Source organism: Hyperolius riggenbachi, chromosome 5 (genome assembly GCF_040937935.1).
Source record: "Hyperolius riggenbachi isolate aHypRig1 chromosome 5, aHypRig1.pri, whole genome shotgun sequence".
In the NCBI taxonomy this organism is placed as follows: domain Eukaryota; kingdom Metazoa; phylum Chordata; class Amphibia; order Anura; family Hyperoliidae; genus Hyperolius; species Hyperolius riggenbachi.
The window spans coordinates 390,336,929-390,364,741 of record NC_090650.1 but is presented as its reverse complement, the minus strand read 5'-3'; the positions used below and the strand labels follow the sequence as shown (position 1 = coordinate 390,364,741).

The window sequence follows — 27,813 nt, the reverse complement described above, 5'->3', positions numbered from 1 at the left end:
GTACCACTCATTTTAATAGATTTGCCCTGATGACTCCTTTAAGCCTCACATGCTCAAGTCTTTTAAATGCACAATTATGAAACAACTTTTGTTAAACCAAAAAAATTTGTTTGCCATTGTTCAAACTGATAGGACACAGCAAAAGTGGTTTGATAATTGATAATTTGATAAAAAGTCAGATACTCACCTAAGGAGAGGGAGGCTCTGGGTCCCATAGAGCATCCCCTCTCCTCTCCCAGTCCCCAAATACCGCTGTCTCCCGGCCGAAGGGAGGCTTCTGAAGCCCGAGTGCTCCCAAAGAAGGGCCACTCTACACTGTGCACGCCCTCTATGACGCACTCGCGTGTGCACCGCCTGTCTTTGGGAGGACTTGGCTCCTGAAGTCCCCTCGGCGGGGGTTCAGAACAGGGGAGCCAGCGCAGCACGGAGGGCAACAGGAGAGGAGAGGGAAGGCTCATTAGGGCCGAGCCTTCCCTCGCCTTAGGCGAGTATCTGACTTATTTACATCGGGATTCCCATTAGCTTTAAAAGACTTGTTGAGCATGTGTATGCCACAGATGCTGAACAAGCACATATATTAGATGTTTGCAACAGAGTAGCTGGATTAGCCCACATGCTTGTTTCAGGTGTGTGAACATTGATATAAAGGGGCAGCCTCCATGTTCCTTTTGAGGTTTCCTGTGAAATGATAAAAGAGCAGTGTGTGGCATAACACCCCCTCCCTCTGTGCTAGAGACTATTCACAAACCACTATATTCAAATAACCACAAAAGCCAGTTGAACGGTTTTAATTTTTATTAAAGCAAGAATTTTATAATCCAAATTATGTCTCGTGCCCAGCTATCTTTCCCACACGATACCAACTGTGGTGGAAATCTGAGCTTTTCCACAGTAAAGAATTACAAAAATCAAAGAAAGGAATGCTTAACTTTCCGTACTCTGATCAAAATGCCTTTCCCCGGGTCTAAAAAACAATTACATTTGATTTTATATTTTACAATTTTTTTTTGTTTTTTTGTGTAGTATCTAGGACTAGCAGCAGTATGCCAGACCTGGCATTTGTTACGTACGTAAGCATGGTAGTTTCCTTTCCTTTTTTATGATTTTTTTATTAGATTTTTGCGGTGTTTTTACAAGGTTTAATATTTTACGCTGTTTTCATAGATTTTTCTTCCTATGAAGGGAACTTCAACAGTACTGTTTGAAGTTCTTCCATAACCCCCATTAAAAGGAACTGAAGGTGGTGTCAAATGTTTTTCTCAAGACCCCGAATAAGTGAATCGTCGAAGACACAAATGACCCGATCAATGATGTTGGCTTTAAAATCCCAGATGGTAACTTTCGGCGATGGTACTTGAAGATTTCAAAATAAAACTAAACTTCAGTGATGGAAACTTGAAGTTCATGTTGTCCTAGAAAAGTAACAAAGCAGGGTTAACCAATGCAAACATTAGGGAAGCTACACAAAAAGGGAAATTCATTACACTAGAAAGGAAGGGTTATTACAGTAAAGGCAGTTATACTGAATTTGGGAGTTCTATTCATATTTCAAGATGGACAAAGCAGCCACTATTTTTAACACTAAACCAACTCCAGATACAAATATTTTAAGGATGCAGGAGAACAGAGGCACCAAAAGGATAAAAGGAAGCTAAATGAGCTGAAAAACCAAATTCTTGGTAAATAGAGGAGGTAGTGGTGGACTTCCCTCCTACAAGTAGACACACAACGACTGTAGTAAAGACAGTCAATATATTTTATTTATGAACTCCAAATATGGAACACGTTTCACAGGTCTGATCCAGCTTCAACAGGCAACAACAACGGAGCAATAGCATATGTGGTCAGTAGAAGAGCCAGGCACCTCTGAATTTGGTTTTTAAGCTCATTTAGCTTCCTTTTATCCTTTTGGCGCCTCTGTTCTCCTGCATAATATGGAGTTCACCCTGGGTGGAGGATTGACCCCCCTTTTTTCTCATCTACAGATCGCGACTTGTTCCTGAGTGGGGTCAGGAAAATCTCCCCACCTGCCTTTACAGTGGTTGCCTAATGGTAACCCTGGTTTGTGAGTTTTAATATTTACTCTATCTAGTAACCATTTACCAGTACATATTACACTATTGGGGCTCTTGGTGTTCCTTGTTTTTAAATATTTTTAGGAATACTGGGTAGGCATCTACTGGAAGCTGTTTATTATACTCGTGACAATAGCCTTCATTAGTATAAAGCAAATATACAACCCAACTAAAATTGTCAGGGTCTCAAAGGAAATCTGAGAAGTGCCCCTGACGAGAACTTGCCTTGGGAGAGGCAAACATCTGGGTTCTAATGAGGCTTCCCCTGTCCTCTTCATTAGCGACCAACACACACCACATGCAGCAATATTTACAATCTGCGCAGCTTTCTGATCAGGCAGAAATGGCCAAGTCTGTTTGAGTTCCAGTTCTACTGTGTAGTGCTTGTCAGAAATTGCCGGTGGATCCAGAGGCTGAAGAGGACGGAAGCCTCAAGGATCCAGAGGCTTCCCCTCCCAAGTACCCAATTGGGGCACTTTTTCACTGTAAAGTGAACCAGAGACGAAGCACCCTCATGTATTTTACCATATATATCAGTGGGAACATTAGAGAAAACACCTACCCTGCTCTGTTTCATTCTTCACTGCTCAGCCTGCATGTTATCAGCCCTGATAAAAAAAATCCCTGACTGAGCATTCAGTCTGGCTTTGCTCAGGAATCATAGCCTAGTCTGTCTTCTCAAGCCCAACCCTGCCCCCTTCTGGCTCTGCTCAGGAATCATAGCTGAGTCATAGCAAAGCCAGACTGAATGCTCAGTCAGGAATTTTATCAGGGCTGATTAGAAGCAAGCTGAACAGTGAAAAAAATGAAACAGAGCAGGGTAGGTGTTTTCTCTAATGTTCCCAGTGATCTATATGGTAAAATACATGAGGGTGCTTTGTCTCTGGTTCACTTTAAGTGTGGAATGTATTTGCAGCATAGTCATGGGTGCAGCAACAGTGACTTTGCCAAGTAATATTTTAGATCCAATTTGCATTAACATGCACACCCAATCCTATTGTAAGTTATGAGATTGCAAGCAATCTGCAGCTGGGCACAATTCACTGCTTCCAGTAGACTTCAATTCCACACCCTTCAGGACCATGCATGGCCAAAGCTACATTGTGCTTATGGATGTTCAATCCCAACAATGTGTAGATTTAACTATACTGGCTTTACAAGCTCAAGCCATGACTTCACATTCACTGCTGCTAACTGCACCAATCGGGAGTCCACTTCACTGGGGACCAATCAGGGTGAGAGTTATAAAAATGCTTTGGGCTAAAAGTGTAACTGTCAGGCACTAAATCAACTATTTTTATCCGGTAAAAAAGTAAGGATGCTAACCAGGCGATCCAAAAGTTAAAATCACTATTACTTCTCTGAGGTGGTAAAAGAATTAAACCCACATTTAGTAGCGAGACTTAAGTTTATGAAGAGAACCCTGGCAGAGTTCTTGCACTATTACAGTAAAAAGTTCTACCAGGAAGCAGAAGTTCCAAACTGTGGTATAACTATAACTTACTGTTTTGCTGCACAGTAGCAAAATTAGTCCCTTCCTGTACAAAGAGGAAATGTACTGAATGGAGCAATTAAAATTGCTTCAACATTTGTAAAGGTACTTTTCTCCTGTAGGACCCAACGTTCTCCTTCCAGATCTACATTCTAACACTTATCACAGGTGGCAAGTAGCATCACGGCAGAATGGTCTCCCAGATTGCTCTAGTGCAGAAGGCTTCACAACAAAACCGCCTAGGGTAAACATCACTGGGAGGGCAGCGTTACACACGAGTAACCCGGATTATTAAATATAGGTGGTGTTTGATATGAAAACCTTTCTAATGAACATAAGTTTGGCATTGTGAATGTACTACATTCTACTGTAAGTCATTGCATTGCCTCTAAAGCACACATGATCTAAAGCAAACATTTCCCCCTAACGCCATACCCCTTGGCAGAGTTGAGCGCCTCATGCAGTTCATAAGTTTGCACAAAGGTAAAAAAGCCAACTGCTTCCTTTGCAGCCTTAGTGCTGTGACCCTCTAGGGCAGGGGTCTCAAACTCAAATCGCCCAGGGGGCAATCCGCCGGCATTTCCTGGAAGGGGCAGAGCTTTCAGCTCTGCCCCTCCTGACGGCAATTGCAGCGCATCGCCGCCTCTCCCCGCCCCTCTCTGAAGGAAGAGAGAGGGGCGGGCATAGCGGCGATGCGCCGCGATTGACGTCAGGAGGAGCAGAGCTAAAAGCTCTGCCCCTTCCAGGAAATGCCGGCGGATTGCCCCCCGGGCAATTTGGGGGCTCTGCAGCCCTCGTTTAGCGGCGGGGATGTGGCGGATTACTTGGGAGCACTGAAGCGAACTATAAGGAAGCTTTTGCCGGCGAGGGCCACAAAATATTGTATCGAGGGCCGCAAGTTTGAGACCCCTGCTCTAGGGCTATTTCGGCAGTGTTTTTGGATCGCCTACAATTCCAAAAAGCGCTTTGCCAATTTAAAGGGTGGGTAACCCACTAGTGCAATGAATTTTAAATTATACTCATCGAGTGTCCCAATTTGTTCTGCTTATGCCTGTTGCCCCACCCCTTAGAAGAGGTCACAGGTTTTTCTGATTGGTTCTAGAACACCTATGACCACTATCCATTAAAGGCGGGGCTAGACAGAAGCTGATCTATTTGAGAAAAGGAAAATTTCTCATTGGAAGGAGTTTTAGCTACTGATTGGAATGAAGTTCAAACCTTGTAGTTCCTCTTTGAAAGTCGAAGCTTTAGATTTTTTGTGTAAACAGATGGGGAAAAAGCAATCTACTTACATGCATTTTAGATAGCAGCCACTCCTGTAGCATTGCCCACAGCTTTCTGCGCAGCTTCCTTGGCCTGATGAGCTTGGAGCACAGCAACAGCTTCGTCAACCTGCACAAATAAAGCATGAGGTGAGTTACAGCTTCTGCACCGCCCGGTCACATGACATGATGTATGAATGTAACAAGGCAGAGTTCATACTTTAGATCTCAGGGACTCCGGTGATTCCAGCATGTGAAGCAGCTCTGAGTTATCGATTTCTAGCAGCATTCCAGTGATTTTGCCAGCCAAGGTTGGGTGCATAGCCTGGATCAATGGGAAGAGGCGCTCACCTAAACAGAATAAAGCCACAGTTCAACACCACTTCTGATGAGCGAGCCTGCAAAGTGTCAGAAGAGGGGAGATGGTATCTTACCCAGCATTTGCTTCTGCTCCTGGGCAGGCGCAGCAGCGAGCATAGAGGCAGTCAGAGGCTCTTGACCCTGTACATGAACAGCCGGCTGGAAGAAAAACACACCCGGTAAACTATTGAAAGAACTGTTGTTACCAATGTATGTATGTTGGTATACGGAAAACATTTCAATAAAACTTATTTGAAAAAAAAAACTATTGAATGAACAACAGACAACTAGAGAGCTTTATCTGTTTATTTCAAGTGCCACTGCTGTAGAAGTATTAAAAGCGGACCTTAACTCTTGCACGGAAGCAAAGGCATACAGAGAAATCCACCCTACAGAGAATATCCTAATTCTCCCTTCTTGGCAAGTAATGTGCTAGTGTAATTTGAGCTCCCAGCTGTCCAGTTGAGAGCTACAGTGAAAATCTTTATAGCAAGCTCTAAGAGACCTGGAAAAGTAGTTTACTATATCAGAATGGTCAGTGTATTTATACAGATGCATTTGCTGAGACCTGAGTTTACTATATCGATGTTTACTATGAGATTCTACTTTAGTACGTAAATAAGAGTTAAACACTTTCTGTGCTCCCAGAAAACCAGGAAGTAACTGCACAGCAGCATCTCTGAAGGAGTTCAATAAGCTGTAACAAAAAAATGTTTTTCTGTACAAGGCAGTTATGGAGTTGCTTATCTTTTAGAACAAAAAAATCTGAGTTCAGGTTCACTTTAAAGGTGCGTACACACATTGACTGGTCCGTCAGACCCTCCCGCTGGCCGGGAGTTCCAGCGATAAAGCGTGTGTAGTCTGTCGGCAGACTGATAACATTGTTTCTGAACGATCTGTTGAGCCAACAGACTGTACACGTTCTACTATCGCTGGAACGCCTGTCCGGCAGACCAGTTGTTCCTTATAGTAGTGCGTGTTGCGTGTGTACACACCTTAAGGCAAGCAAGATATTGCCTATTTGCACATTGTAGAATGCTTACACATTCTGCAGACAAACTTATAGTAACCTACCTGCTGCATAGCCACTTGTGGTTGAGTATTGAGATGCTGCTGAGGGTTGCGCACGCCAGCTGCATATTTGTATTGAGTGACTGAACGCACAGTGGAATTGGCAGCTGCAGCAGCCGCAGCAGTCGCAGGACGAGGACCCATGGTCTGTGTCGAGGTATTTGCTACAAAGGAAAAAAAACATAACACAATATTAGACAATTCCATAAAGCCAGTTACCTAACCCTGGAGAAACGGCTTCCCAACGTTGAAAATGACAAAACCCATTTGCTCAGTTTAAAGTGGATTCGAGATAAACTTTTACTCATTGCATAATTGTGTTCCTTTCATATAGTTTATAGGGCATTCCTCAAGCCAAATACTTTGTTTTAACTCTAATTCCCTCTAAACTAAACAAGCCTAACCCACAGCTTCTCCAGGGTGCCTTGGCACTTTGAACCTTAGTAGCAAGGGCTTATGGGAGCTCAGTCTGGGCAGGAGAAGGTTACTAGCCAGAGATTTCAGAGAGCCGGAGGAGGATAGGGGAGTGAAGTTTTACAGGCTGAGGGCTGGAGATGCACAGCAGCCTGCCTGTGTGTAATGTGACAAACAGTCTTGTTTGGAATGAGACAGGGCTGCAATTACAAAGGTGGAGCCAAAAGCCAAAAAGATTTTCTGGTCAAATGCTGCATTTTACAGGAGCACTCCATGACAGGCTATTTAAATTTGGCACACTTATTGCAACAGCTTAATACTGCTTTTCCCTTTGCTTTGAATGATTGCTGAAACCGGCATTCCCACTATTGAAAGCTTTACTCAAAAGTTGGATTATTTATACCGGCTGTGTTTATAAGAAGTCTCTCCAAGCCATTCTGTTGAAGACAAAACTGGACCAAATTCTGTTTTCCGCCACTTGAGAGCAAATAAGTACTCTAAAACAAGTTGCACCAAACTTTAGTTTTATCGCTTTCCTTTTTCACTTGCTAAGCACGGAAAATGTGTACTGCGCCAACAATCTAATTCTCCAAGTCTGACTCAAACAGGTCCGCCTATCAGCTGGTAACACCAGCATTTCAGCCACCACAGGTTAAAAAAACTGTGCCAAGAACTCACCCACTCTCTGCGCAGACACTACTCTTGGGACCTGAGATGAAGTCGGTCTCATTGCACCGAAGGTTGGTGGCCGTGGAGCTGCGGGGCGGATGGCACCTGGCATGTTCTGGAAGGCTGCAGAGAAGGGAAATATATTCTTAAATTATCTCTATGCTAGTTACTAACCACATTCACACCCAAGTCTACAAGCATTTGTCAAGGAAATACAAACTGTACCATCCAGAAAGCTCTTGGACTTTAAAAATTGCAAGGATTAATGTGCACACTTTCTGATTGATCACCTTTTTAAATGCAAATAGGAATGCCAGTTTAGATAGCAACTGGAAGCTACGAGTGGCATTTTGCCTTCACTCACTGGATCAGTCCTGTTGTGAAACACAGCAAGGAAGTAGTCTCTAGAAAGCCTTGGAACAGTTCTCCCAAATTGTACACCATACGGTTGCCATGGTAAAATACGGCAATTTGAGATGCCCAGTGGCAAAGCTACAGAGCCAGACTCTCCCCTATTCCCTTTTGTTATAAAGTGGTTATAGATGGGCGTTTCACAAATCTTCAAAAATGGAATTTCCATTTAGGTTTCATTAAATGCCTTTTTGTGCCTTCTGATGTTGCTGTTGCTTAATAGGCCAAACACACCCTTTTCCAGGGGACACTAATGTAAGGGAAGGGTGTCTAGCAGTTGGTCATTGGACCTCTTCTAGTAAAAAGAATACTTTTGTTGCACACCGACTAAAATGACTAATGGCATACCAATTAAAGGGAATCAGAGATAAAGCACCCTCTAAGAACATTAGAGAAAACACTTACCATGCTCTCTGTTTTATCCTCACAGCTAAAAGTGTCTGTTAGCTGTGATAAGAATCCTGGACTGAGCATTCAGTCTGGCTTTGCAGGGAATAATTATAGCCGAGTCATTATAGCAGAGCCACAAGGGGGCAGGCTTGGGATTGAAAAGACACCAGAGAAGACCGACTCAGCTATAATCTTTCCGTAGCAAAGCTAGACTGAGTGCTCAGTCGGGGATTCTTATCAGAGGTGATAAGTCAGATTAAACAGAGAACAATGAAACAGAGCAGATTAGGCGTTTACTGTCATGTTCTCACTGATTTATAAGGTAAAATACAAGAGGGTGCTTCATCTCTGGTTCTCTTTAAATGGCATGCAACATGAAGACATTTATATGTCCAGTGCCAAGAAGACATGCTGTGATGCTTTTTTTCTCTGCCTGAATGTTTATGTTAGGGTTAGGCTATGCAACAGCCAGTTTTTCTCCAGCCCGAACCCAATCGGGCTATTGTGTCCTTCACTGAGAAGGATATCTTAAAGTCATTTTTATAAGTAGGATATATACAGTTGTTTATCTTCACTTTGTTTTCACTGTCATTTTACAAGCAATGCCTGCTAGAACAGACTCTCAGGGGCCTCAATGTTCCATTACAAAGGTACTTGTACTTACGATGTGGCCTGGCACCTTGTGCAGTCCAGCGAGGGTTTGGTCGGAGCTGTGCTATTTGTCCAGCTGGATAATAGGCAGCACGGTTCTGGGTCTGTAAGAGGAAGAGTGGTTAGCAGATGATCTCATTCCTTTACATTCAGACTGGCTGAAGTTTTGATGGCACTTACCGGTGGAAGGGCAGCCATAAAGTAGCTTGATGGTGGTGGCTGGTATGGGTTGATCACAGGGTTTGGCACTGCTCTGACGCTTGCCATCCTCTGCATGTACTGATTGGTCAGATGGGCTTGGCGCTCCTCCTTGCGCTGAGCGAGAGCAACGTATAACGGCTTAGTTGCTACGATGCGACCGTTCATTTCAGTGACAGCTTTGGTGGCCTCTTCCGGAGAGGAGAAACAAACGAACCCGAATCCTTTACTTCTGCCTCCTTCCATCATCACCTGCAGCAACGAGCATGTTTCATTAGAAAACCACCAGACCAAGCGTAAATCCATTTACGTCACTGCTCACCACACTAGTACTCACCTTAGCACTTGTGATTGTCCCGAAGGGGGAGAATTCCTTCCTTAATCTCTCATCGTCTATGCCATCATCAAGGTTTTTGACATAAAGATTTACACCCTGAAACAGGAAAAAGTATGAAAAGGTGCTTAAAATTCAACTGTCAATTATATTAAGTGTGGGCCTTCCTAGGTCACTTCTGTCCACGTCATAGCACAATAAGCTACTTTCATTTTGCCACGCTACACAGTAAGACAGTTAATTGAACCTCGGCTGTATATAGGCCAGGCTCTCCATGAGTGCTTTCTGGATATGTAAAGTGGTTGTGGCCAGCCATTTTTCAACATACTAGGAAGGAGTTCCTCCCCCGGCTGCGATCACGTGGGAAACCCAACTATGAAATAAAGTCTCCTTAATGTGGACTAAAGAGCAGACACTACCTGTCTAGTAGCTGCCTGACTGACTGCAGCTATGGTTTTGAATACAATAAGTCTGGCTTCACACTGTGCGTTGCACAGTGCAAGCGTTGTTTTTACTAATGCAGCACATTCGAATAATGCGATCTGTTACAGCGCAGAGTCGTGAACAGACCCATAAGATTGTATGAGCAGTGAGTTGAAATGCAGAAGCAATACGATTCAGTGAGTGCACTCCAATAGGTAGGGCAGGCACCTAGCACAACAGGAACACAGGTGAATGTGGACCATTTGTTTTTGGGATGCCCACTACAATAATCTAGAAGGTTGACTAACTACATTACCATTCTCCAGCCACAGTCTTAGTCACTCCATTTATATGGAGGTGTGAACACAAAAAAGGACCTTCAGGTTTAGACCCCAGATCAGACAACATTTATTTTACTGTCCAGATTTTGATTTCAGTGAATTTAATATAGTGAATCAAAAAATTGTTCCAGGCATTCTCCCATATTTTCTGCCTCTGAAGCCAACCCTGATGTAATTTTCACCCTCTCTCTTTTTCTCTCCTACAAACTGCACTGTAATAGCTAGCTTTCTGTGTAAACACATGAGCACAGCATAGATCATATTTCAGCAGCTTCTGCAGAGGGGTGAATTCTATTTCCCTTCTCAGCCTCATGTCACACTGAACTGCCCTCAGCCAATCAGTGAGGATCAGGAATGTGGGAGGGGAGATTAGCTTTTCTCTCCCTGGAAATGTACCAGAAAGGAGTCAGGCTGGCTGACAAGATGCATTATGCAAGCATTCCAATAGGTTTCTGTTTTAAACAGCAGTGGATAAATGGAATTTGATTTTGTGGCAGACAATCCCACTTAAAAAAAAACACAATTAAAGCGGAGGTCATAATGTTAAATTAAATTCACAGTGATGACATACTGAATTTGAACATAGCCCATTGCCAACTGTTGTATAGTTACACTACTACAAGAAGCTAAATCAAGACCAATACAGTCACTGATACATGCCGTGATATAGTGATAGCTGACCAGTGGGAGTATAGCTTAACTACTTAAGGACCGCCTCACGCCGATGGGTGTGACCTCGGCGGCAGCCCCAGGACCGGCTAACGGCAACTGGCGTCAAGTCCTGAGGCTGCAGTTTCCCAGGGAACAGCCGCGCGCGCATGCGCGATCGTTCCCTGCCGCTTCACGGAACGGAGTTCTGTGAATAGCCTGCTAGCCGCCGATCGCAGCTAGCAGGCTGCTTGTAAACATAAGGGGAAAGAAATCCCCTTTGTTTACAAGCATACATCGCTGCTGGGGGTCGCAGCGCTGTACGAGATCAGCGATCCCCGGCCTCTGAATATATAGTCAGCGCAGGTCTATAGTAATACAGCTTTCGTCATTTTCTGGTATACAGGATCTTCGAACAAAAAGGTAAACAAACAAGGCTTACCAGGATTTCAACAACCCACATTATAAGGTTGTAAACGAGTTTGATAGCTTGTCTGCAGAACTTTCAAATGGTGTCATTTCACTAGCGATGTTGCACACCACAGATTCCTCCAGAATATAGTAGATATCCTGAGGTCGCAGAGACTCGCCAAAGGGAAGTCCAGTAGGATAGTGACATGAAAGATGTACGGCACATCTAAGTGTAAACCGTCTTTATTACATAAATAAAAAAAATTTAAAAACAAGGATAAAAAAACACATATGGGGCCCGTGCAAGGGGAACCACGAAAAAGTAGCATGCATAAAATGGTCAATAGAAGACCTCAAATAAAATGGTGCCGCCTGTCACCTTGGCAGGTGGCACCATTTTATATGAGGTCTTCTATTGACCATTTTATGCGTGCTACTTTTTCGGGGTTCCCAGTGCACGGGCCCCGTATGAGTTTTTATCCTCGTTTTTAAATTGTTTTACTTGTTCTGTAATAAAGACGGTTTACACTTAGATGTGCCGTATATCTCTTTCATGTCATTATCCTACTGGACTCCCCTTTGGAGAGTCTCTGCGACCTCAGGATATCTACTATATTCGAGGAATCTCTGGTGTACAACATCGCTGGTGAATTGACACCATTTGAAAGTTCTGCGGACCATCTATCAAACTCGTTTACAACCTTATAATGTGGGTTGTTGGAATCTGGTAAGCCTTGTTTACCTTTTGTTCGAAGATCCTGTATACAGGAAAATGACGAAAGCTGTATTACTATAGACCTGCGCTGACTTTATATATTCATTGCTTGTGTGGACTTTTGGACATTGTCCTTCTAGGCTGCGGTCGCCTTTTGCCTTGGCGCTGACACTTGTTTATTTTGATCCCCGGCCTCTGATTGGCCGGGGAGCGCCCTCTCATAGGCTGATGCCTATGAGAGGCGGAACAGGACGGATCACCATCCTGTTCCAAATTACATGGAGGAGGGAGGGAGGGGGCCGGGGAAAGAGAGCCTCGCCGAGGCATCCTGAAAAAAAAAAAAAAAAAAAAAAAAAAGAACAAAGCCTGCAGCGATCAGACCCCTCCGGCGGCATGTCCCCTTAGAGACAAAAAAGAGGTGAGTCCGATTGCTGGGCACCTAAGCTGGGCTGTGCATGAGGCTGAAAAGCCTGCACAGCCCAGCAATGCCAACATGAGTCTGGTCTTTGGGGAGGGGGGTTTACCACTGCGGTCGTCAAGTGGTAAACCCCATCAATAATACAATCTTAACTAAAATCTTAGAACTATGAAGTAGAAGGTAATAAGTGTATATCCTGTGGATGGATACTTCAGTAGCCCCTCATATTACATAGGAGTGGTAAGATTGTACAATCCATATAGAAATTATTAATAAGCACCTTAAAGAGAACCTGTACTGAGTAAAAATATTTAAAACAAACACATGAGGTAACTTCAAAATGAACATTGCATAGTTACCTTGCCATCAGTTCCTCTCAGTAGCTCTCCATTTTCTTCTGACAATAATCCCTTCCAGTTCTGACAATATTTTGTCAGATCTGAAATATATCAGTTGCTGTCAGTTATAGCTGAGAGGAAAACTGATGTACCAGGTAATGTCCATGTTTCCCTATGGCTCAAGTGGGCGATGTTACAGTTTAACTGTGTGCTGACCAGAAAGCTGTTATGGGTATTGGCCATTTTCAAAATGGAGGACGGAAAATTCCCTTGATCACAGCGAACAAATAGAACGTGGGACAGGAGAAAGACACTGAAGAGTAGACTACACAGGAGGCAAGTATGACTTGTGTATGCTTATTTTGACTTTATTTTCAGTTCCGGTTTTCTTTAAGGGAGAAAGTAGTAGGCACAATTTACATCTTGGGCCATAGTGCCACTCTAAACAGTTAGACGGATTCACTTTAAGGTATCCTTTAAGCCAGAACCTGTAATTTATACAATTTTAAAAACTTTCAAAATATCTTGTGATTTACATTGGGATTCGGAATTCTAGATGTAGGCCATTCGATGAAGAGTATGTAATAAAAGGAATTAAAAGTCTGCACACTGTACAAATTGACAAACCCTACTAAAACCACTATAGGAAAACATACCTGATACCGAGTGATCCGGTCTTGCTTCATTTGTTCAAATTTCCGTTTCAGCTCCGTTTGCCGTTCTACTTTTTTCTGGGCTCGTCCGACATAAATCGACTTCCCATTCATATCTTTACCGTTCATATCGTCAACGGCCTAAAAAAAAAAAAAAAGCAGCCAGCAAGCCCATTTATAAATTGTCTTTATGTATAGGCAGAATTGTGACAAAAATGAATGCAGTTCCTTACAATGCATTAATAATCCAAACATATGTATAGAGCTTTTCTGTCAGACTCAAAGCGCTCAAGAGCAGCAGCCACTGGGACGTGCTTAAGAGGCCACCCTGCAGTGTTGGGGAGTCTAGAAATTATACGTTCCTAAAAGTACAGTTTCTTGCTTTGAGTGCTGACTTTGCACTTTATTTATAACTGGTTTAATTGTTTATGTATTGAAGGCAGAAATGCGAGGAGTCTAGATTTCTCTGCACTGAACTCAAGTACTGTGTGTAATGCTGGGAATACACGGTACGTTGTAATCGAGCCGCTGATGGCTCGATTGATAATTTCCGACGTGTCCGATCACCCGCCGGATCGATTCCCAGCTCGATACTGCGGGCAGGACAATGGTAAAACGAAAAGATGAGCAGCGCCTGCGGGGACGACCGGGAATCAATCCAGGCGCCTGCGGGGACGAGACGGAATCGATTACATTGGCAAAAATGTACCGTGTATGCCCAGCATTACCCTTTGAATGCTGTTCTAGTATAAAAAAAAATAAAAAAAAAAGTGCCCATTGTATATAATATGCTGTAAATTTTTTAGGGCAAAGAAGCAATGCTGGGTTTCATTCCGCTTTAAGAAGTCGGCGGCTGTAACAACGCTGAGTCACGCAAGATTCTTGACCAATGTGGTCTTTGGTCGCTATTACCAAGGTTAATTTAGTGTACCTAGCTTAATTAGGGTAGACATACATCTAGCAATTCTGATTCATTCGACAAAGCAATAGACTATTAGGGAATAGACTTCAGTATGGTTGATCGAAAGTTGGTCGGCCAGTGACCCACACACTACAAATATCCTCTGCGATTTATCTTCACATTCGATCTGCTCGATGCGTCTCCATGCTCTGAATACAAGAATCGATTGAACGACATGTGATCAGTAGCAGATTTGTGTGCGATTCACCGATATCTTGCATCATGCTCGATCGACTAAATCGGTTGATTCCACATGAAATCAACCACATCCACTGGGAATTCTGGAACACTCGATTCTATAAAATGATCAAATCAAATTGTCCATCGTGCAGCCAAATCGCTAGATGTATGGCTACCTTTACACGCCACACAATGAAAAGGTTTTATTTCACAAGAACTTAATTAACCTCCTTGGCGGTAACCCCGTGTGTGACACGGGGTAAGCCGCCGGAGGGTGCCGCTCAGGCCCTGCTGGGCCGATTTTCATAATTTTTTTTTTGCTGGACGCAGCTAGCACTTTGCTAGCTGCGCCAGCACTCTGATCGCCGCCGGCCCCTGCCCGATCGCCGCTATCTGCTGCGGCGCGGGCCCCCCCCCCCCTCCAGACCCCAGCGCTGCCTGGCCAATCAGTGCCAGGCAGCGCCGAGGGGTGGCCCGGGACTCCCAATGACGTCCCGACGTCAGTGACGTCGGTGACGTCATCCCGCCCCGTCGCCATGGCGACGGGGGAAGCCCTCCAGGAAATCCCGTTCTATGAACGGGATTTCCTGATCGGAGATCGCCGAAGGCGATCGAAGCGGGCGGGGGGGTGCCGCTCAGCAGCGGCTATCATGTAGCGAGCCCTCGGCTCGCTACATGATTAAAAAATTTTTTTTTTTTTAAAAAAAACTGCTGCGCTCCCTCCTGGCGGTATTTTTCATACCGCCAAGGAGGTTAATGTGAAATTAAACACTTCGATCTACTTAGCCAGATCGAAGTGTCTCGTTCGTTCTTAATGCCTGGTACACCATGCGATTTCTCATCAGATGGGTCGATAGTTTATTTCCAACAGGTCCGATCGGATTTCGACTCCTATGCAAATCGATCAGAAAAACCATCAAATTGGACCTGTCGGAAATTGTCTATTAAGGCCCATACACAAGTCGGATTTTTTAAACCGACGGGTCGTTTGGACGTCCCGTCGTTCAGTCGTCCGGACATAAAATCGGGCATGTGTACAGTCAGTCGTTCAGCTGATAAGACTGGCTTTGAGCGATCCGTCTGGCGGATCCAAACGACCCGTCGTTTAAAAAAATCTGACATGTGTATGGGCCTTTAGACCCATTTATCTGACGGTAAATTGCATGGTGTGCACCAGGCCTAAAAGCTGCTGTAAATAGACTGCAGGAACACTGCCTAGGCAGCTGTACCCATTCAGTAAACATTTAAACCACTATTTCAGTGTTCTGCAAAGAAAGACCAAGTTAAAAACTTTAGATTTTTAGGCTTTCCTTAAAGGACTTACGAGCCCAAAAGAGGAAAAAAATGTCTTTACCTTTGTGAATTTGTAACGCACGGAGGTCGCCATCCGCGCCCTCCGTGCAGCTCCGCCGGTTCCCCGCTGCTTTTGTCCCCCCCGGCCGGACCCCGACCCCACAGCCCGGGTCAGGCGCTCCTTCCTCCACAAATATGGCCGCCGGAGGCCGCGGCTGCGCAGTCCGCACCGCCGCGAGTGCGGCTGCGCAGCTCTAGGGCCTCCCTCCCCGTTCCACGCTACGTAGCGTGGATCGAGGAGGGAGGACCTAGAGCTGCGCAGCCGCACTCGCGGCGGTGCGGACTGCTCAGCCGCGGCCTCCTCCGGCGGCCATATTTGTGGAGGAAGGAGCGCCCGACCCGGGCTGTGGGGTCGGGGTCCGGCCGGGGGGGGGGGGGGGGGACAAAAGCAGCAGGGACCCGGCGGAGCTGCACGGAGGGTGCGGATGGCGTCCTCCGTGCGTTACAAATTCACAAAGGTAAAGACATTTTTTTCCTCTTTTGGGCTCGTAAGTCCTTTAAATTGTAATAAAGACATTTTCTGTAACTTTTCAATCTGTTAATTTTTTTAGAGCACATAGGAAGTTCTTCCTTTAGCTGCACTTTAAGCCTAATTTCCTAATTACAAAAGTTAGGTTAACTGTCCAGATTTATAATTTTAGGATGTGATTTTTCACTTGTCATAAGTACTGAGGGTGCTGCTGGGCATGGCTGTAATTATCTGCAGTACACACGTGTGCCCTTTCAGCTTTTGCATATCTAAATATATTCTAATGACCAAGCAGAGGCCAAGACAATACAAATGAGTACTTCAAATAAGCCACAAGCTAGGCACGCAAAATTTACCTTCTGAGCATCTTCGTGTCTTTCAAAGCTGACAAATCCAAATCCTTTTGACTTTCCGCTATCATCAGTCATGACTTTAACGCTAAGAGCAGGTCCTGAAAAAATAAAAAAAAGTTAAGCATTGGAAACATCTCCAAGCGCCAACTACTGTCATGTACATAAAAAATGCCGTGCAGTTTAAAATAGATGTGCACATCAGTTCTAGCATTGCAGGAGATGGCAACCACTCTAGGATAACTCACCATATTTTCCAAACATTTCCTTCAGCCGTTCGTCATCCATGTCTTCACCGAAGTTTTTGATGTATACGTTTGTGAACTCTTTTGCTCTTGCTCCAAGTTCAGCTTCCCTTTCTTTACGGGATTTGAATCGTCCCACAAACCTGCACAAAAAGGTTTGTATTTTCTTTAGAAATCCTGAACTCTATTTTACTACATGAAAAAGAGCTAGTCCTGTTAGGCTAACAGCTTTTAGAACATCTCAATCAAAATGACCCTCATTGAGGCCTGTAACTCACTAGAGCGCTTTGAGCGTTTAGGGAGCACTTTATTCTAAAGGTTTCCTTGCCTGCTGGTGGCTTAAAGGGCATTTTATTGATGAGTGAAAATAACATCTAGGAGAAAACTGGATAAAAAGTTAACTGAATAAGGGCCACTGCCAATAGAGTACAAGGGATGCAGCGCTGCTTATCGATCTGATGCGTCAAACCAATCAATTCATCTGATAGGAACAGATTCCTACCACATAGCGGATGAATTTGATTTTAAGCGAGCAATCTATTGAAAAATCGATCCAACTGCAGCATTGTCAATCGACTGCTGCTTCTGCCCCAACCCAATCAACCTACATTTTCTACCGTGATCGATATGGATTTTGACCAAAAAAAATCAAACTGCAATCATACATTCTTTGTGGAATAGATTATCAGCAGATTAATCTAATCTGCAAGAATTCGAATGGGAAAAATCAACGCATGTACGGGTATCTTGACATTTGCCTTCAGGCAGCATCTATATACACACACACACCAGACCAGTGATGTCACCCTTTCCAGTGTATTGGAACGCTCCCTTCACTAATTCCTCAGAGGCCCAAAGTCTGTTCTGAAGGCTGACATCTGAGTCACTCTGCAAACACTTCCATATCAAATAAGCAAAAGCCAGAGGCAGCCAACTAACCTTCACTGCTGGATTAAAAAACTTGCACATTGTTTACTACTTGTACAAATATTGCAGGGTCATATCTGCTACACCAATACAATGGACCCCAATTAAGATCATGCAGTTATCACAGCATGAAAAACATTTCCAGCAGAACCCTCAATGCTCTATTGTGAGCATTATGTACACCATGAGATTTTTTTGGGCAGAAAGATGGTTCGATAGATCATTTCTGGCAGACAACTGTCCTTGAAACTAAAGCACATAACTTACACTCTGCTCAACTGACTTAAAACCAAGCTTGAGAGCTGGCAACAATGTTTAAAATTCATGGTTCTAGTAGGAAATTCTAAAAAATGCTTAAATTATACGTAGCTTTGTTTTTAAATGCGCAGAACTATCTTAATACGTACACTTTGCGGTCGTTTAGAAGCATGCCATTCATTTTGTCAATGGCTCTTTCTGCAGCTTCCTGTGTTTCAAAGTGGACGAAGCCGTAGCCTTTGGACCCATTTTCATCACACACCACCTATAAAATAATATTAATCAGTACCTGTATATGAAACAGAAACAAAGGCACAACTTCATGTCGGTCACCAACCTTGCAAGACAGGATGTTGCCGAAGGCAGAGAAGGTGTCGTACAATGCTTTGTTGTCAATAGATTTGTCCAGGTTCTTGATGAAGATATTGCCAACTCCGCTTTTGCGCAGAGATGGATCACGCTGTGACCACATTATCCTTACTGGCTTGCCTTTAATGACGTCAAAATTCATGGTGTCTAGGGCACGTTCGGCTGAAAAATAAAGTTTTTACATTAAGATTACGCCAAAACATTCTGTTCTTGCTACAAATAGTCATTTTGTCAATCCCATTAGCAGTGATCTCCGCAGAAAATTTGTTTATTCATGTGCAATGAAGTCCTAAGCTGGGTGGTCAATGAGCATTGCCAAGTGTGACCCATTTGTATGCTTAGCCAATTGAGAACCGCAGTATTAAACCCCCGTAAAGACCAGACAATTTTTTGAAAAATTGGCCACTGCTGCTTTAAGGCCAAGTTGCAGGGCCACACGACAGCACACTAGTGATTCCGTCCGCCCCCCCCATTTCTTCCCACCAATAGAGCTCACTGTTGAAGGGGTCTGATCACCCCCCAGATTATTTTTTTTATTACAAAATAAAAAAAAAATTTTTTTTTACTAATGTAGTCCTCCCTCCCCCCGCCAGCCAATCCCTGTGATCATCAGTCATAGGCTTCAGCCTATGACAACCGATCACCCCTGTGCCTCTGGAGGGGACAGCCGTATCACATGACTGTCCCCAGTACAGCGCTGCTGTAGATTGCAGTTCTGTACCAGTAATTAGACAGCGGTTTTGCCATCTAAGTCTCTGAAGGTGGAGCTGCGCTCACCAAGCAAGAGATGCGCACGCAGTCTGCGCGCGATGGTCTGCAAAACAGAGCCCCAGGACTTGCGCTGATCAGCGTTAGGCGGTCCTGGGGCTGCAGCCGCGGCCACGCCCTTCGGCATGACGCAGCCGGCTAGAGGTTTAACTGAAGAGGGATATGGAAGCTGCCATATTTACTTTCTTTTAAGCAATAACAGTTGCCTGGCAGCCCTGCTGATCCTCTGCCTCTAATACTTTTTGCCATTGACCCTGAACAAGCATGCAGCAGAACAGGCGTTAAACAAGATTACCAGAATGCTTGTTTCTGATGCGATTCAGATACCACTGCTGCCAAATAGATCAGCAGGGCTTCCAGGCAACTGGTATCATTAAAAAGGAAATGCAGTTGTCAGACTGGAGCTTTATGGCCTTAAAGGGAAGGTTCAGGGACGCCTTGGAAAAAATAAAAATCCATATCCACTTACCTGGGGCTTCCTCCAGCCCGTGGCAGACAGGAGGTGCCCTCGCCGCCGCTCCAGAGGCTCCCGGTCGTCTTCGGTGGCCGACCCGACCAGGCCGGCTGCCAGGTCGCCTGCGCAGTACAGCCCGGCGGACGTCCGATGACGTCTGCGCGCACGCGTGGGACGCAGAAGAGCCCGTCCTTGGAGCGCAGAAGAGCCCGACCTGGCACCCGGCCTGGCCAGGTCGGCCACCGAAGACGACCGGGAGCCTCTGGAGCGGCGGCGAGGGCACCTCCTGCCTGCCACGGGCTGGAGGAAGCCCCAGGTAAGTGGATATGGATTTTTATTTTTTTCAAGGCGTCCCTGAACCTTCCCTTTAACATGGACTAATGCTGGGCATACACGGCTCGAGAATGCGCCGGTATCGAGCCAGCGGCTCGAAGGCGGCGCGTCACCGCTCGCGGATCAATTCCTGCTCGTCCCCGCGGGCACTGCGTTTAGTTTGCTCCCACTGTTCTCCCCGCCGGTATCGAGTGCTGAATCGATCCGGCGGGGTATCAGACAGGTTGATCATCATCAATCGAGCCATCAGCGGCTCGATTGATAATATAAACCGAGCCGTGTATGCCCAGCATAAAAGACATTGCCAAACAGTTCAGAGAAAAAGTTTTGTTTGTGGATGTCTGATTTTTCACGTCTGGACAGGAAGGTAGAGATCTATTCCTACTAGAGAGATTCCAACATTTTCAGCAGAAATCCATCAAGCATTGAACTGCATGCATAATCGCAATGCAGTGCAACACGATACATATATCCCCAACCAACCGCCAGAAAAATGTCCAAATCATACTTGATTGGCAATCTAAAATTCAAATCGTGGACCGACCTGATGTGTGAGCAATAGATGCCCAGCTGATGTGATCAAGGCCACTGAATAAGACCAGTGGCTATGGCCAGCTTAATAGTGCTTGATTTTTCAATGTTCATTTTAGAAGGTAAGGTGAAATCAATCCGGACAAGGCTCAAAAGTAAACATTGCGCGATTGTGCAACACAAAGTGTTAGACTACTTCCTCCTTGAACACATTACATCATGTTCTGGGAATGCAGGTTCCAAAAGGCAAAAAGGGGAGATGGAGGCTGGCACATCCAAAATAGAAAAAGCTCTTATTGAAGTCATGTTAAAATCTGTGGCCATACAGCCACCGATTCTAACATGACTTTTCAATAAAAGAGCTTTTTTTATTTTGGATGTGCCAGCCTCCATCCCCCCTTTTTTGTATCCAGCTTGGATCCAAGGGTAAGAGGATCCATTGAGGCTTGGGCACTCCTATCCCAGTTAAATTAGTGCCGCTCTATCATTGAATTAACGGTTCCAAAAGGCAAGACATCAAAGTGACACTCCACCTCATTCTGTGCATGGCAAGCCTTCAGCATTAAAATATCTAAGCAGACAGCCATTTATCCCTTTCTACCAAAACCCACTACCTTGAATCGATGGTGCAGAATGGCTGACAGGTTTAAGGCTACAAATTAACAGATCAGCGAAAGACTGAAAACTTTTGCTTACCATCAGCTGGTTGCTGGAAATTAACATAAGCATAACCCAGGGAGCGACGGGTGATCATGTCACGGCAAACCCTGATGGACAAAATGGGTCCAGCTGGGCTGAATTTCTCATATAACATAGCTTCAGTCACATCAGGGTGCAGATCTCCCACGTACAGGGAAGCCATAGGATAGCTGGGAGCTCCGGGATTCATGATGAATAATTATTTGTGTGCAACTGAAAAACAAAAAATTACAGGTAAGTAAATGATTTATCCACAGAACTAAATATAGTAAAAGGGTGACAAACAACCGCATGTGTTAAACCAAAAATCACATCATCACCATGGAATATGTTGACTGTGTAAATTCATCATCAAGATAGCTAAAATCAACAGTTAGGAAATACTAATGGAGGTAATTAGTTCCTCAGTTTACAGTACATAAATGTGGGACATACAGAAAATGTAGTGGCTGAATAGCACACCCATGTTCTAGTGCTCACACTTGATTCCCAGCCAAGGCAGTGGTCAGCGACTGCAGCCATATTTCATCTAGAGTGTGTGAGGCTTTAGACTGCATTAGGGACACTGAACTGGTCAGTATTTGAATGTGAGCTCCTCTGCAGGACAAAGCCACGACTATGTACTCTACAGCACTGCGGAAGAGGTCAATGCTATATAATGTACACTATAAAGGCATAACATGTGACATTTGTAAGTTGATTACAGTAAAGGTGCCCATACACTGATTTTCCATGTCAATTGCTGGCAGATTAGATCACTAGTCGATGCTGCTAGAAATCCTATTGTACTGGACAGGAGATATTGATTGGGTGTGGCAATAGATAGATGGTCCATTGCATTGAATTGCAATGCTGCGGTTCAATAGATTAGATTTTATGCTGAAATCCATTTAAAATCTAGGTGCAGTGTGTGGAAGGATTCAATTGGTCTGATCCTTCTCTGATCAGATTCTGACTTGAGGTAGATCAACTTTCTGCCATCTGTAACTGTATTGAGTACCTCAAGTCACTTTGATAGAGTTATGTAGCATGCAGATCACTAAACAGGGGACTGTGTATGGGCAGTCATGCAACTGCATGCTTTATTTTTGTGGCCCAGGTCGGCTGCTCGTGATAAATTTGAGTAAAAATTTAGTGGCTGGAGATTCTGTAGTTCCTATCAAACTGCAGAAAATGTACCCATTTGGGAAATCTCACTTGCTTCCTGTCTTTTGCAACACTAGCAAGGTTTAACAGGAAGTGAGCTGTATAGATAGTAATCGCAAGCTGACTAATTTTCAACTAATTTAAAACAAATTTTGAATCAATTTTAGAAACTGGTTATTGGTAGACTGCATTGTTAAGCTCCTGAGCTAGCTGCGCCTTCTACCCACCACTCTAGAAAACTATGGCTGATGTTCTAAAAATGCTTCTCTGAACTTCAGTTCCAGTAACCAAAGTTAGTCAAAACCAGTATCCAGGGACACTCCAGCCCTCCTAAAAATAGGAAGAGGTGAAAACTAAGCAGAAGTATGGAGAAGCAGATTCCAGGTCAAGATGCTCACCAAGCAGGCTAGTATCCTGTCCAACTGGTCTACCTAGCTTTCCTTTCATACTAGTTAAAGTGGACCTGAATTCTTGCACAGGACAGAAGAAAACAGAGAAATGCACCCTGTGTGTCTTTAGAGGGTTTAGCCTAATTCCCAATCATCGTGACTAAACACAAGTCCAGTGTTCTCCCCCAGAAGTTTTTCCCAGCCAGGTGGCATGAAAAAGTAGCAGGGCGAGATGAGAGAATGCAGGGCCAGTGCTTCTCTGCACAATTCTACTTGCAGCATAGGATGAAGTGAGCTGATGACAGCCGGGTGCTCACCAAAACTAGCCAGGTGGACCACCTGGCTAAAAGAGCCTGGGGAGAACACTGAAGTCGTAATTTGATGCCTTAGCTGACTGCCATAGCAGAGCGCTCATTTGTATGCAGTGGCTGGATAGTGTAATGGTTAAGGGCTCTGCCTCTGACACAGGAGACCTGGGTTCAAATCTCGGCTCTGCCTGTTCAGTAAGCCTGCACCTATTCAGTAGGAGATCTTGGGCAAGTCTCCTTAACACTGCTACTGCCTATAGAGCGCGTCCTAGTGGCTGCAGCTCTGGCGCTTTGAGTCCGCCAGGAGAAAAGCGCAATATAAATGTTCTGTGTTTGTTTGTTGTTTGTTTGTAAACAGGATGTTAATATGCCTGCTCCTATGAAAGCAGGAAGTAGACTGCAGATTTATTGCAGGACTAGTATCAGCTGTAACAAAAATGTTTCTTTAAAGCTAATTGGAACCCCTATGTAAATAAAAAAAGTCAGATACTCACCTAAGGAGAGGGAATGCTCGGTCCTAATGAGCCATCCTCTCCTGGTGCCCTCGGTGCAACGCTGGCTCCATAGTTCACACCCCCCGCCGCTGGGACGTCAGAAGTCTTCGGGAGCCGAGTCCTAGCGAAGACAGGCAACACGCGTGTGCGCAGTGTAGAGCGGCCCATCTTCGGGAGCACTCGGGCTCCCAAAGCATTTCCGGAGCCTCCCTTCGGCCGAGAAAAAGGGGTATTTGACCGAAACGGTCAAATACCGCAACGGGGAGCAAGGACAACAGCGGGGACCGAGAGAGGACGCTCTATGGGACCCAGAGCCTTCCTCTCCTTAGGCGAGTATCTGACTTATTTAAAACCGGGTTCCCATTCACTTTAAAGTTCATTATGCTGTTGATAAGTTTTCACAGCAGAGAGGAAGTTTTGAGTTCAAGTCCACTTCAAAGGATACATAATACAAAAGCAAAATAATCTGCACCTTAATTTTTATATAATTCTTTGACTGGGGGTTCCAGTCAGAGGTAGAACAGAGTGCACAAAGCAGTACATAGCTATGGAAATGCCATGCAAATACCACATATGGCTGCTTTCTCCCTGCAGCCAATCAATATATTTTAACAGCAGCTTCACCCAATTAACATAGCATTGAGACATGAGCATGTTAGCCCCTGGTTTTAAAAGATTAGTTAAGTTGGTTGTTTTAACCAAATCTGATGCGTTAAAAAGTCTAAAGCCCCTTCTACACAGTACAATTTTCCATCAGATCAACTGGTGATCTGATAAGAAATTGCATAGTGTGTAGATATCCAAATTTCCATAGATTCAAAATTCATCAAATCTAATTTATAAGGCCCAGCTGATTTGCTGCCTTTTCCTCACATTTAGGAGCAGATTGACAGCATATTAAAATAAGCTGAAACAATTTGCATGTGGGGAAATATAGCACCTGCACCATTTTTGAATAGCATATCCAAAACCCCAATGATGCACATTGGGGCCAACCATGCTGCTCCCATGAACCCACAAGCCCCCCCCCCCCCCCCCCCAACAGCCTCCCTACTTTCCCTCACTCACCTGCAGGCCAACAGTCTCCCCTCACTCACCTGCAGTCAGCACTAGTCTACTTTAGGGGACCCAGCAGTACATTTCATAGGGAACAGTTACACCATTACAGCCCCCTCTACAGCACAAAGCGTGATTGGCTGAAACCTGGCAGTTAGAGGGGGTGTTATGTACCCAATCATGTTTCCAGAATATGCCTAGGAGGTTTTCTGCTGTGTCTCCCAAAGTAGACTTGAGCCCAGCAGACTTCAGCTTCTCACTCAGCTGAAGTCTAGCAGTATCCCCCCATACCTGCAGCCACCCACTTCACCTGGGTCAGCTGCAGGCCAGCAGACTACACTTTTGTATTCCCCTCACATGCAGACCAGCAGACTACCTACTTCCCTTAACTCCACTACAGCACTGCAACTTCTCCATTTCCCCTCAGACTAAATACCCCTCACTCACATGCAGGCCAGCAGCTCTGCAACCCCCCCCCCCCCACACACACACACACACACATGCAGGCCAGCAGCTCTGCAACCCCCCCACACATGCAGGCCAGCAGCTCTGCAACCCCCCCCACACACACACATGCAGGCCAGCAGCTCTGCAACCCCCCCACACATGCAGGCCAGCAGCTCTGCAACCCCCCCACACATGCAGGCCAGCAGCTCTGCAACCCCCCCCCCACACATGCAGGCCAGCAGCTCTGCAACCCCCCACACATGCAGGCCAGCAGCTCTGCAACCCCCCCCACACATGCAGGCCAGCAGCTCTGCAACCCCCCCACACATGCAGGCCAGCAGCTCTGCAACCCCCCCACACATGCAGGCCAGCAGCTCTGCAACCCCCCCCACACACACACACATGCAGGCCAGCAGCTCTGCAACCCCCCCCCCACACATGCAGGCCAGCAGCTCTGCAACCCCCCCACACATGCAGGCCAGCAGCTCTGCAACCCCCCCCCACACATGCAGGCCAGCAGCTCTGCAACCCCCCCCACACACATGCAGGCCAGCAGCTCTGCAACCCCCCCCCCCACACACATGCAGGCCAGCAGCTCTGCAACCCCCCCCCACACATGCAGGCCAGCAGCTCTGCAACCCCCCCCCCCCCCCGCCACACACATGCAGGCCAGCAGCTCTGCAACCCCCCCCCCCCCCCGCCACACACATGCAGGCCAGCAGCTCTGCAACCCCCCCCCCACACATGCAGGCCAGCAGCTCTGCAACCCCCCCCCCCCCCCACACATGCAGGCCAGCAGCTCTGCAACCCCCCCACACACATGCAGGCCAGCAGCTCTGCAACCCCCCCCCCCATGCAGGCCAGCAGCTCTGCAACCCCCCACACCATGCAGGCCAGCAGCTCTGCAACCCCCCCCCCATGCAGGCCAGCAGCTCTGCAACCCCCCCCCCCCCCATGCAGGCCAGCAGCTCTGCAACCCCCCCCCCCACACACACATGCAGGCCAGCAGCTCTGCAACCCCCCCCCCCCACATGCAGGCCAGCAGCTCTGCAACCCCCCCACACATGCAGGCCAGCAGCTCTGCAACCCCCCCACACATGCAGGCCAGCAGCTCTGCAACCCCCCCACACATGCAGGCCAGCAGCTCTGCAACCCCCCCACACATGCAGGCCAGCAGCTCTGCAACCCCCCCACACATGCAGGCCAGCAGCTCTGCAACCCCCCACACACACACGCAGGCCAGCAGCTCTGCAACCCCCCACACACACACGCAGGCCAGCAGCTCTGCAACCCCCCACACATGCAGGCCAGCAGCTCTGCAACCCCCCCCCCCCCCACACACATGCAGGCCAGCCGCTTTCCCCCCCCTCTCCCCCCCCCTCACACATGCCGACCAGCAGCCTGCACCCCCCACCCCCCCTCACACATGCCGGCCGGCAGCCTGCACCCCCCTCATGCAGACCAGCAGCCTGCACCCCCCCTCACGCATACAGGAGCCTGCAACCCCTCTCACGCATGCAGGCCAACAGCCAGCAACCCCCCCCCCCCCCCCCCATACATGCAAGCCATCAACCCACCCTCATGCAGGCCAGGAGCCTGCATCCTCACATGCAGGCCAGCATACCTCACATATGCAAGCCAGGAGCCAGCACCCTCACACATGCAGGCCAGCAGCCTCGTCCCACACATATAGGCCAGCAGCCTGTATCCCTCCCCTCCCCCCATGCAGCAGCCTCCCTGTTTCCCATGATAACTGCAGCCTTCCAGCCCTCCTCAGCAGGCTCCCCACGTCCACTCAGTCTAGCAGCCTCCTGCCATAGGCCAACAGCCGCCCCACAGCTGCATCCCCGTCATACCTGCGAACACCCCTTACCTACAGCCCTTCGCTCAGTCCAGAAACCTCCCAGCTCCCCCTAACACCCGCCTACAGGCCAGCAGCCTCCCCACTTACCGAGGCGGACCGCAGCCTCCCCTGCCCGCTCCCCCAGCAGCCTCCCCACACACAAGCCAGCAGCCTCCCCTCCCCCAGCAGCCTCCCGGGTCTCACCTGCGGTCGGAGTGTCGCGTTCGGGGTTGTTCCGGAGGTTCCTCTTCGTGGCGTTTTCCGTTACTTTATTCCGCTTTTTTTTTTCTTTTGTGTTTTACACGGTGGTTGTGCCGGAGCGTTAAAAACCAGAAGGGGAGACAGAGGAGGGGCGGCGGGAAACGTCTCTGCTGCTTCTTCGCTTTAAAATCAACGCAAAATAAAATAAGAGGTCGCGCGCGGCAAGGAGAAGAGGAGCGGAGGGGATTTTTCTGGGTTTTTCGAGGGATTTTGTGATTTTTTTTTATTTTTTTAGTTTTTTTTATGAATTAAGAAATGTGTGCCGAGGCCAGGCTCCGGAGCACACACTCACACACAGCACTAACAGCCGGGGTAGAAGGGGAAAAGGCCGGAGCCTGCAGGCTCCCTATTTATACGAGCGCACGCACGCACAGCGTGCTAACGCGACGATGACGAGGCGGGGAAGGCCAATCCTCCAGGCGCGTGACTTCGGGTGGGCGGGGATGAGAGAGGGAGAGAGCTAAAGACACATCTTCGTCGTGGATGTCGCAGGCCCCGCCTTCCAGCTGGGGGGAGGGCGGGGGAATTGGCACGTGATGCGGCGGCCATTTTGTGGAGATGACGACATGAATAGGAAAAAATACAGTTTAGCGAGTCTGTACGGCCTGATTACTGTATACTACTCTTTGCAAAGTTACGTCGGTTCTGTAGATGGACTGTAGGGCAAAATGGAGGGGAGAGGAGTGGAGAGATCCCGG

General features: G+C 46.6%; 1 protein-coding gene across 1 annotated transcript; it reads right to left on the bottom strand.

Moving 5' to 3' along the window:
* Window positions 1-777: 777 nt before the first annotated feature.
* On the bottom strand, window positions 778-27,450 carry PABPC1 (poly(A) binding protein cytoplasmic 1). The gene is made up of 16 exons (XM_068237736.1): window positions 27,059-27,450; window positions 21,169-21,384; window positions 18,355-18,548; window positions 18,167-18,282; window positions 16,836-16,975; window positions 16,594-16,688; window positions 13,278-13,415; window positions 9,331-9,426; window positions 8,976-9,245; window positions 8,809-8,899; window positions 7,353-7,466; window positions 6,264-6,424; window positions 5,264-5,348; window positions 5,050-5,180; window positions 4,860-4,959; window positions 778-1,412 (listed from the first exon to the last, which is right to left on the bottom strand). The coding sequence occupies exons 2-15, from the start codon at window positions 21,359-21,361 to the stop codon at window positions 4,867-4,869; spliced, it is 1,917 nt and encodes a 638-aa protein (XP_068093837.1). The 5' UTR covers window positions 21,362-21,384; window positions 27,059-27,450; the 3' UTR covers window positions 778-1,412; window positions 4,860-4,866.
* Between the last annotated feature and the right edge of the window lie 363 nt (window positions 27,451-27,813).